The 11,604-nt window shown below is 40.0% G+C and overlaps 1 protein-coding gene across 1 annotated transcript; it reads right to left on the reverse strand.

Moving 5' to 3' along the window:
* Nucleotides 1-101: 101 nt before the first annotated feature.
* LOC134802650 (carboxypeptidase B-like) lies at nt 102-11,312 on the reverse strand. Its single transcript, XM_063775286.1, has 8 exons — nt 11,137-11,312; nt 5,083-5,283; nt 4,822-4,927; nt 4,408-4,530; nt 2,643-2,831; nt 1,948-2,218; nt 1,227-1,342; nt 102-359 (listed from the first exon to the last, which is right to left on the reverse strand). The coding sequence occupies exons 1-8, from the start codon at nt 11,310-11,312 to the stop codon at nt 102-104; spliced, it is 1,440 nt and encodes a 479-aa protein (XP_063631356.1).
* Nucleotides 11,313-11,604: the final 292 nt, after the last annotated feature.

Raw genomic sequence — 11,604 nt, forward strand, 5'->3', positions numbered from 1 at the left:
CCCGAGTGCCCGGCTAATGGCGGAAAAGAGGAGAGGCCTTTGCCCAAATAACAAAAGTTACTCTTATAGACTAGTAAAAAACAGCGTAAAATAATGAAAAATTATATTCTCGAGTTCCACAAAACCAATCCCACAGCGACCACCAGCATCTCAAATCTCACTAACACCGTGAAGCCCGCCGACCTGACCAGATGCGCTCCGGCCGCTATCCCCGCCCAGGTCTCCTTCACGACCTGGTCCACGTAGGTCGGAGGCACTTCGAACAGGTACTCGTAGCCGGGCAGTTCTAGGGTGTAGGTGATGGGGACGCCGACGGAGCGTGTCCAGTCGCGGGATGTCCCGGTGGTGAAGTACAGGACCTACAATAGGTACATTAAAGAAACGCATTCACGGAAGCTGAAAATGTATCCCACAGCGTTAGCTAAGAATAACGGTATCTGCCTTTCTGTCGATGTCGCTCGAATATGCAAGAGCGATAGAGAAGCAGATAAAGATTTTCTTGTTCGATGTTGGTGGGAGGCCCTCAGGTATTTACATGTCTAAAAAGGCACCAATGCCGAAGGCGGATATGTACTTAGAAAAAGTCTATTTGACTCGAGCTTAGGTTACCTACGATAAGGTTAGGTACGATAGTAGGTAAATCTGAGAGCATTGTAGTAATTTAAGCCAATAGGTAATTTTTTATGGAGTACCTGAGCAGCGTTGTCAACAACGTAAGGATCAGCCTTGTCCAATGCGAGAGCGACTATGGTGGTCGCCATCGTGTCGCCCCACATGGGTCGTCACCTTTGTCTGGACACAATCTTGAAGGGGAAATGATACCTGAGCAGCGTTGCCAACGATGTAAGGATCAGCCTTGTCCAACGCGAGGGCGTCTATGGTGGTCGCCATCGTGTCGTCCACGTGTTGAAGGTCGTCGCCGTTGTCTGGACACTACCTTGAAGAAGAAATGATACCTGAGCAGCGTTGCCAACGATGTAAGGATCAGCCTTGCCCAATGCGAGAGCGTCTATGGTGGTCGCCATCGTGTCGCCCATGCGTTGAAGGTCGTCACCGTTGTCTGGAACACTACCTTGAAGAGGAAATGATACCTGAGCAGCGTTGCCAACGATGTAAGGATCAGCCTTGTCCAACGCGACAGCGTCTATGGTGGTCATCATCGTGTCGCCCATGTGTTGAAGGTCGTCACCGTTGTCTGGAACACTACCTTGAAGAGGAAATGATACCTGAGCAGCGTTGCCAACGACGTAAGGATCAGCCTTGTCCAACGCGAGGGCGTCTATGGCGGTCGCCATCGTGTCGCCCATGTGTTGAAGGTCGTCACCGTTGTCTGGAACACTACCTTGAAGAGGAAATTTCTTGTGAGGACTTTGTCTTGCACTTTCTAAGTAGCTATCATTGAAACTCTTGACTTTTTACCAAAAAAATAAACAATGAAAAATGTTGACGGAAAAGAGTTAGTTAAAATGTTCCAAAACCTTGGGCCTGATTTAGTTGAATTCTTAGAGCATTTAGTAACCGGAGACGTCATGGCTGTTATTTTATTTACAAAACAGTCTGCCGATTTATGCGGGGGAGAGGACGTCAAATGTGTTGCTATTCCTACATGATTTCTACGTAACGTACAAATAGCCATGTCAGTCCATACAAAAGTCTGCGCAACTTACACATGTCAAAATGACAGATAAAGAGATAAAGACAATCGATTCATAGCTAGAGTCGCACCAAGAAAAGTCTGCAGCGGATTTGATAGCCCACGCAGTGTAAGTGTTATTTATATGTCATAATTTCATAGAAGTTTGACGTTTAAAATGACACTTGCACTGCGTGGGCTATCAAAATCGCTGCAAACTTTTCACGGTCTGACTCTAATTCAGGCCAGTATTGCGTTTATCAATAACGCCATTGGTCTCTCCTACAACTTTTATATAATTGCCTATTTCTCACCATTATTCCCCCAAGCGTACAGAAACAAGTTCCCATAGCTATGCAGTGATATATACATGGCGGCCCTGTCCAGGTTCTCCTCCACCACGTCCCTGATCAGCCGGATCTCGGCCTCGGAGAAGGGCTCCGGACCCTCGAAGATGATGCTACAGGGGTCCGCGTTGTCGGCCACGGTGCCCCAGTGATGGTCGAAGTTCCGGTTCCCGTCGATTCCGGGGCATTCGTCGGAGCCGGTGTGGTTGCGTGAGCGGGTTTTGCGCCAAAGGCGGTCCTAAAATATGAGGGATTTAATGTAAAAGCTTGGCAAAACACCAGTGGCGGATTTGCCCTAAGGCCATGTAACTATTTATAAAATCAGACACAAAAGTAGTGTATATTGGCTTTGCGCCTTGCATTCACTATCCCAATTATCATCATCATCTCAGCCGACAGACGTCCACTGCTGGACAAAGGGCTCCCCCAAGGATCTCCACAACGAACGGTCATTCGCTGCCCTCAACCAACGGTTTCCCGCGACTAAATAACCAGATCGTCGGTCCATCTAGTCTTGGGCCTTACCACGCTGCGTCTTCCGGTGCTACTAGAGTGATATTTTTCTTCACCTTCAGTACATGGCTCTTATCTATGTTGGTTTAACGCTTAGGTATATATTTTATATTATCAGTAACTTTGAAGCTTAGTAATATTAAACTCACTGTTTCATGCGTATACTCATATCCATCAGGATTAGCCATCGGAATGATGACCCAGTCGATGTCCTCAAGCAATTGTCTGTCCACTGTATCGACCACCAGCTGGTTGATGATATATAGGGCCACGGGCGTCGTGACCCATTCTCGAGAGTGCACCATGGCGTCTATGACGATTACTGGTTTCGATGAATCCTGGAAGCATAGACAAAATACGATGACCCACTGTTGGACACTAAACGGACGAGGATCAGGTCCCGTTAACAACATGCCAATCGCTATTAGCGAACGAAACGCAACTGTCACTGTCACACTAATTTGGAAGAGCGTTAAAGACAGCGATTCGATGGCGAAGCGCAAGCGATTGCCACCTTGATGGTTAGGCCGCCTGTAAATGGACCAAATGCGCTCTTTTACCAGCGAAATACTACGCCGTGAGGCAACGCTCTGTTGTTTGTGACTGCTATCTTATACTAGAATTCATGTAAAAAATTCAAATTCAAATACAAATTCAATTCGTTTAATACGGTGTAAACGTACATGTCAATAAAATACAAAGAATAAAAACACACACACACACATCTAAAACTAATAAAAAACCTAAAACAACACACACGTCAATTAATTTAAAGAAAAAATATTACACAATATTAATACCCACAAAATAAATTCTTAAAATAATTATACATATAATCAATGTCCATAAAATTCATTAATACTATAAAAGGCTTTGTCAATTAAATAGTTTTTGAGTTTACTGACAAACATCTCATAAGAAGTTGCCTCTTTGATTTCCGGGCTCAAGCTATTGAATATTTTTACGCCAACTACCCTCAATGAGTTGGATGCTTTCGCTAATCGCGCAAATACCGCTTTAACATCTCTTCCCGTTTTTCTTTGTTCTGGGCGTCGCATTTTAAATTCACCCTTGTGCTTCCACATATATTTCGCAACTTCCAGAATGAATAAACTAGGGACCGTCAGAATTTTAAGTTTTTGGAAGTATTGTTTCGTCGGAGTAAAAGGCGGAACCCCAGCCAATATCCTAACGGCTCTCTTTTGTAACACAAAAACCCTTTCTCTATCAGCGGCCAGGCCCCACAGGTCAATTCCATACTGAATAATGGAGTTTACGTAAGCATAATATGCCATGCGGACATTTTCACAAGAGAGGGTAGGAGAAAGACGTGACAGCGCGAAAGATGCCTGAGCCAATCGACCGGTAAGTAAGTCTATGTGCTTATCCCATTTTAATCCACAGTCAAATTGAAAACCTAAAAATCTCGTATCATGTACCTGTGGCAATTTTACGTTGTTGATCTCAATGTCAAGGGGAGTTTGATAAATACCGCTTAACCAAAAATGGATAATCAACGTTTTATCGAGATTTATCAAAAAGCCATTTACTTCAAACTAATTTACCAATTTTACTAAAGTATATGTGATTTTACTCCTAGATCTAAATTTATTACTTATTTAAGATATTAAGAACTTCAGGTGAGATCCCAATAATTTCAAATCATGCAAGGCACCCATAAAAAGCAATGAATTATCAGCTTTAAGGATGACTCACGCTAGACCGGGATGTGCCCGGGCCGAGGCGTCCGACATGTCATTTTCTATGACGGCTGATCGGTGATCACGTGGTGCTTTCCTCAGAAAACGAATCTCCGGAAGCTCCAGCCTGGCCATGGCGCGGTCTAGCGTGATCATCATTGTCATCCTTTAACGTCGCTTTCTGAACCCTGTGTAGTCCATAAGCTATCCATACCTGGAAGCCAGTAGTAGAAATCCTGACGACTTTGATCTGTCGTCCCTCGTAGCTCAGACCGCCATTGACGACCGTCAGTACGTCGGAGTATTGCGTTGCCAGCTCGTCTAAATGGTCGTTGATCTGTTAATGTACACAACACAGCGTTTATTAGACATTTTAGCACCTAGTGATGGATGTTTACTTCTTTACTTCAAATCGACACCTAATAAAATTGACTTTTAGTCAACATTATAGGAAGAATGAATCTTTACGTAAACATCACTTGTTTTGGATAACTTAGGTAGGTATAAGCAAATGAGTAAGGGATTTGAAAAACCAGTATTTTTTTATTGTGGTACGACGTTGTCAGTGATAGAGGAGACGCCACCGGCTTGTGAGGGCAGAGTAAGTAGGTAGTTGAAGTTCAAATACCTCTTGGTGTCTGTAGTATGTTTCCCATCCGATGGTTCGCCCGCTCCGTTTGGCTGCGGCGGCCGCTTTGGCTGCTTGCACTTGAACATCCTCTTGGCGGAAAGCTCTGTTAAAGTTTAAAATATCACTGATGATTGTGAGAAAAATTGCATCTTAGTGATAAAACTGATAAGAATAAAACCGCCTTACTAATGTCAGACGGCAATAGGCATGATGACACATGTTAAATTTTATAACAAAAACCTTTAACTCCCAACTTACTCAGCCAAATTCTCCACCACCTTATTGTAAGAGATCTGTCTCTCCTCGAAGTACTGTAGCCATGATTCCCTCACTTCAGGGGACAGTCTCACCAGGGCCTGCAGCTTGCCTTCTTGTTGAGTTCTGGTGGACAGCAGGTCAAGTTTCACGTCGAGGGCCTGGATCTCAGGAGCTAGGCCGGAGATTTGGTACAGCTGATGTCTGAAATAAAGTAAAGTTAGTATCAAATACACAGTGATGGCAAAAGTGTCCAACTAAATCGGAACACATCCTTATTTCTTTGGTAACAAAGGTGTGTTACGATAGGTACGCTCTCTAAATTGTCACTGTCGCACTAATATGGAAATGTGATAGAGAGACACAAAGCGTTTCGTTGTCGTAGAGCAAGCGATTGTTACATTGGCTAGACACCCTGGACGTATACCTCAACGGCTGGCCGGAGATTACTTAAACCGAGACGGATGGAGATCGATGGAGGCCTTTGCCAGCACTGGGACACCATATAGGCTATTAATTAAATTCAATATTAGTCTCACCCTTCGTATATTTCATGGCGACCCTGGGCAAGAGCCAGGAACGCAAAAAAGTAGAACATCCGCACCATGTTACAACAAAATGGCTACTGATTGGTTTCTACCTTTATTTGGCCATTGCTGGGGATTATGGAAGTAATGATAAAACGAACAATAAAGATAATTGTTTAATCGGTCTGTAAACTAATCCCTCAGTTCAGTTGTTGCCTATATGTAAAGTATTTCAAATAATATACAGGAAATTATAAATGTTATAACTTTTTAATAAAAAAATATAATATTTATAATATTTCATGTTTGATAATTTCAGATAAGAATTCTATCTTGTTTCATACTTTTTAGAGCGCGAGGTTTGCAGTAGTCGGGTTTTAGTTTCTGAACTTATTTTTTATTTAATTAATTTTTGGGTCATGATTTCGTTACTAACTATTTGAAGAGAAAATACTTACTAAAATAGTAAATATCTGGGAGACCGAGCTTTGCTGGAAAAACATATAAAAACTCAAAAATGCGCGTTTTCCCAGAGATAAGACCTCTCGCTAGATCGATTTATCGCCCCCGAAAATCCCCATATAGCAAATTTCATAGAGCCGTTTCCGAGATCCCCGAAATATAGCTATAAATTATAAATAAACAAGAATTGCTCGTTTAAAATAGAATATAGGACTAGTTAAAACGTCATACATAATCAATAGGAAATATACGAGTTCAATAAACTGCAAAAATGTCTAATGGTGGTCCAGCTGTCCAATTTCTTTGTACAATGTGTATTTGCCTCTCACATTTTGTTTAGTGAGAGAGTGAGACGCAATGTACATTGGACCAAAATATTGGTCAGGTGGAATACCAACCTACGCTAATATCACACTTTAAGACGAAACAGGAGCTGAGTTTTAAATATTTTAGGTAAATATACCCGTCTCGCTAACGGAAGCGGCACCTAAAAGTAGTGCGATAAGGACAAGGCGAAAAATCCTGCGTAAAAATCTCAAAAATCAAGGTTTCGTACTCCTCTGTTTCCTCCTCCAAAACTTAACCAATCGTAACCAAATTTAGAAATCTAAATGATTATGAAATTATCTGTGACGGACCGTTTTGCTTTTTTGGCTAATTGATATCAGTTTTGAATGCCACGCCTCTCGCCCACGCCACGCCCATTTTTGAAGGGCTCTAGCGCCTTAAAAAACAAAAATATCAAAAAAAGCAAAACGGTCCGACACAGATATTGACAATATTAATCTGTGTTGAAAAAATCATTGCTCTAGCTTCAAAAACCACGGAGGAAAACGAGGAGTACGTTTGTATGGAGAAATGACCACTCCCGTTGGCTCTTAAACTCTCGCGTTTTGTACACACAGGTATTTTAATTACACAAACGGGTGTACCGCGATATCATTTCATTGTCATTCCGTCACCACAGCTGGTGCAACTCAGCCGAAACGTCGGAACATAAGGTAAAAACAATGAAATGATATCGCGGTACACCCGTTTGTGTAATTAAACCTACACTATAGCCTGTATCTTTAGGTATTTAAATAAAAGTAAACAAACAATTTGTACATTTTCGGGTAGTTATAACATTTATTGGTTAACCAACCAAATACAAAACCACCGGGATCTGTCACTGAACGACCAGACTTTAACCTACATTATTTGATAATGTTTTCATCTACCCTCAACTGGCTTAAGGAGCCATTTGAGGGCAGATTTTGTTTACTTTTATTTAAATACCTAAAGATACAGACTATAGTTACTAAAATGCACGCTCAAAAATATACTTTTTCTTGTATCTAATGCCTTGAAACACTCACAACGCTCAAGATCTCATTGTACCACAAGCGTGGGGGTACTGTCAATACTGTCATACAATGGTTTTACGTAATGACAATTATACAATTTATAAGTATTAAATTTATTTAGTTTAAGGAGTTACAAATAAACTTTACATATAAATAAAGTATTTAATAGGATTTTTGACTCTATTTAAAATAAATTATCTTACACCATGCATGAAATAAAGCACCAGAAGATTAATAGAGAAACGTAGACAGCACCACAGCAGTTATTTTTAGAAACAATTTCTATTTTAAAACCCGTATAAAACTATAAAGAGTAGGTTATTTAATAAACCGATTTGACTAGTAGTCAAATACCCTATTCAGATAGTTATATAATTCTACAATGTATGAATACATCAAAGTTATATAAAATTTCAATGTTATGTCAATAGAAAGAATAGAGATGATAATAATTGTCAAGTATTTAATTTTCTACCTTATAAATAAATAAAATTGCTGACTAAAAATGTATGCATTTTCGTATTATGTTTATCTGCACTTAATAAGATTAATAAAGCTTAAGTAGGCTTCACTTCAGACTAGATTGCTGGGTCTATCTATATTACTTGTTATACGAGAGCAATAAAGATGTTTTGAGTTTTAAATACCGAGTAAAGCTGCTTAAGAATAGGGTATTTGACTACCAGTCAAATCAGTTTCTTTTTTCGAACTGTCAAAACGATTTTGCTGCTATGGAATTTATATGAAACACTAGCATGTGACGGCACAATCAAATTACCTACTCTATATAGCTAGTTTGTTACTGCACGACACCTTGCACTTTGTGACTATGCGCTGAAACTTGGCACAGTTGATTCTTAGCTGGTCATGAGCAGATACAGACCGGGAGACCTCGAGAGCCACGTCTCATTTAGTGGGGAAGTTCGACGCCGCCGCGCTTCACTTGGAGCAACATTTCTCTAAAACTGTACCTATTAGGGCATGTGATATATCATTTTCGGTTAAATTAAGGATGAGGAATTTTTTTTTGGAACCAAAACAATGCACTTTCTAACAAAAAAAAAGCATAAAGTAGAAAAGACTAAAAAACGTATTTTTGATTTTTTCATAATTACCAATTTTTTTTTAAGTGTAGCAGAAATCTGAAAACAAAAAATACAGTCGTAAAGCTACACTTATTACGTTTAAGAAAATATATAGTTTATTATACAAAACTCTTGATAAATGGGAGATAAAAAATAATATTAAGCGTGGGCCAGAGTGATCTCAATACAAAATATTATGAATGTGGGAAAGTTACTTATAATTTGTTCTACAATCGTTTATTTTTCTTGTTTTTCGTAAATAACTCGTAAACGGTAGCCCACAGCAAAAAAATATGTTTTACGTAAATAATCTGTTTCAGATTTCTTATAAAATAAGTACTACTGTTTTTCGGTACCATCAATATTAAAAAAAATATTGAAGGGAGAAAATAAATACTTAGGTCCCCTTTTTTAGTCATTCGTAAATAACTCGTAAACGAAGGCCAATAGCAAAAATTTTTAGTACATGAATAATTTACATAAAATTTCCTACAAAAAAGGTCATTCGAACTTTTTCGCTAGGATCAATATTAAAAACGATATTAAAGAGAGAAAATAAATTCTAAGGTCCCCTTTTTAAATATTGATCCTAGCGAAAAAGTTTGAATAACCTTTTTTGTAGGAAATTTTATGCTAATTATTCTTGTGTTAAAATATTTTTTGCTATTGGACATCCTTTACGAGTTATTTACGAATGACTAAAAAAGAGGACCTTAGTATTTATTTTCTCCCTTCAATATTTTTTTTAATATTGACCTTAGCGAAAAAAAGGAGCACTTATTTTATAAGAAATCTGAAACAGATTATTTACGTAAAAGATATTTTTTTGCTGTGGGCTACCGTTTACGAGTTATTTACGAAAAACAAGAAAAATAAACGATTGTAGAACAAATTATAAGTAACTTTCCCACATTCATAATATTTTGTATTGAGATCATTCTAACCCACGCTTAATATTATTTTTTATCTCCCATTTATCAACAGTTTTGTATATTAAACTATATATTTTCTTAAACGTAATAAGTGTAGCTTTACGACTGTATTTTTTGTTTTCAGATTCCTGCTACACTTTAAAAAAAATTGGTAATTATGAAAAAATCAAAAATACGTTTTTTAGTCTTTTCTACTTTATGCTTTTTTTTTGTTAGAAAGTGCATTGTTTTTGTTCCAAAACTAGATTCCTCATCCTTAATTTATCCGAAAATGATATATTACATTCCCTAATAGGTATAGTTTTAGAGAAATGTTGCTCCAAGAGAAGCGCGGCAGCGTCGAACTTTCCCCCTCCCCCCTCACTAAATGAGAGGTGGCTCTCGACGGCTCCCGGTCTGTATCTGCTCAAGACCAGCTAAGAATCAACTGTGCCAAGTTTCAGCGCATAGTCTCAAAGTGCAAGGTCCCCATACAACGGTGTGCAGTAACAAAGCAGCTAATAGTACTATACGGGTTTTAAAATAGAAATTGTGTCTAAATATAACTCCTGTCTACGTTTCTCTTTTAATCTTCTGGTGCTTTATTTCATGCATAATAATTTATTTTAAATACAGTCAAATACTCTTTTGTGGTTATAAACTTATAATTGTAATTTGCAGTGTCCTTACAGGGGTTATATCTATGTATGTACCAATGAAAGCAATAAACGACTGATTACCTTACTGATTATGACTTCTAAGTGCATAGATTTGAATCCCTATATTTTTACATAGCTGACCATAGCTGGGTGCCTAGCCAAGATGCCATTCGTTCTCGCCGTAGCGAACGATACGGTAATCTCTATCACTCTTCCATATTAGTGCGACAGAGACATTCCATATCAGGCTAGGCACCCTGATGTCAATGATGAAGTCCTATTCGATTTCGGCCACACCGACTGCTAGTACAATCAGCAGAAGAAGTTGCTAAGCGGGCAAGGTGATCAAAATTACCTTGACACGCTCTTATTCTGTTAACAATAAAGTCGCGTCAAGATCATTTTGAATACCTGGCCCGCTTAGCAACTTCTGCTGCTGGCTGTACTGGACTTGGCAATTAAATTAAAATTAATATTACCGTTACCGTTAATAATATAACAGATAATCTATGTACCGACCGACCTTATTCGATAATAAGACCTCGTTTAAAGGCCACGGTCGTAAAAATGTTATTATGTATTAAAACAAGTTTCGTAGGTCAAGTAGGTACTCGAATTCCATTCGCGTACAACAATGTGAGTCCGAGGAAGCGCAAGCGCTGGTGGCCTAGCGGTAAGAGCGTGCGACTTTCAATCCGGAGGTCACGGGTTCAAACCCCGACTCGTACCAATGAGGTTTTCGGAACTTATGTACGAAATATCATTTGATATTTACCAGTTGCTTTTCGGTGAAGGAAAACATCTTGAGGAAACCGGGCTAATCCCAATAAGGCCTAGTTTTCTAGGTTGGAAGGTCAGATGGCAGTCGCTTTCGTAAAAACTAGTGCCTACGTCAATTCCGCCACGCAACGCAACGCCGAATGGCTGGGCTCTAGCAAGACTGATCATGCGGGCAGATCTGTTTATAACTTTGCTCTGGCATATGGCTTAACACAATTGGTCACTGCGCCTACGCGAATCCCAGATGTGGAAGGCCAGGAACCTTCCCTGTTGGACCTTCTGCTGACCTCTCATCCGGTTGACTACCATGTTTCCGTTGAGGCCCCACTTGGTTCGTCGGATCATTGCCTGATCCGGAGTACGGTGCCACTCGCGTGCCCGCCGCGTCGGCGAGTTGCTTGTGGCCGCCGGGTGTGGCACTATAGGTCAGCAGATTGGGACGGGATGCGTACCTTCTTTGCATCCTACCCTTGGAGGCAGGTTTGCTTCACGCCGGATGATCCCAATGTCGTTGCTGATTCTGTTGCTGACGTTGTGCTGCAGGGAATGGAGCTATTCATTCCATCCTCTGTGGTTCCTGTTGGTGGCAAATCCCAACCTTGGTTTGGTCGCTTCTGCAAAAGGGCCTCTCGCCGAAAGTACGGGATGTAAAGACTAGCGCATTAAAAAAGGAGTATAACTTTGCCTCCAGGTCCTTCAAAAGAGTTATTGCCAGAGCAAAGTCACTGCACATTGGTAGAATTGGCGAGAAATTA

The sequence above is a fragment of the Cydia splendana genome, chromosome 25 (genome assembly GCF_910591565.1).
Source record: "Cydia splendana chromosome 25, ilCydSple1.2, whole genome shotgun sequence".
Classification (NCBI taxonomy): domain Eukaryota; kingdom Metazoa; phylum Arthropoda; class Insecta; order Lepidoptera; family Tortricidae; genus Cydia; species Cydia splendana.

Excerpts from the sequence above, each read along its gene's own strand:
- LOC134802650 (XM_063775286.1), bottom strand. The coding sequence starts at position 11,312 with ATGCAAAGAAGGTACGCATCCCGTCCCAATCTGCTGACCTATAGTGCC. Across the intron at positions 2,832-4,407 it reads TTTCTACTACTGGCTTCCAG|GATTCATCGAAACCAGTAAT; the intron begins GTATGGATAGCT and ends CTATGCTTCCAG. Across the intron at positions 2,219-2,642 it reads ATGAGTATACGCATGAAACA|GACCGCCTTTGGCGCAAAAC; the intron begins GTGAGTTTAATA and ends CTCATATTTTAG.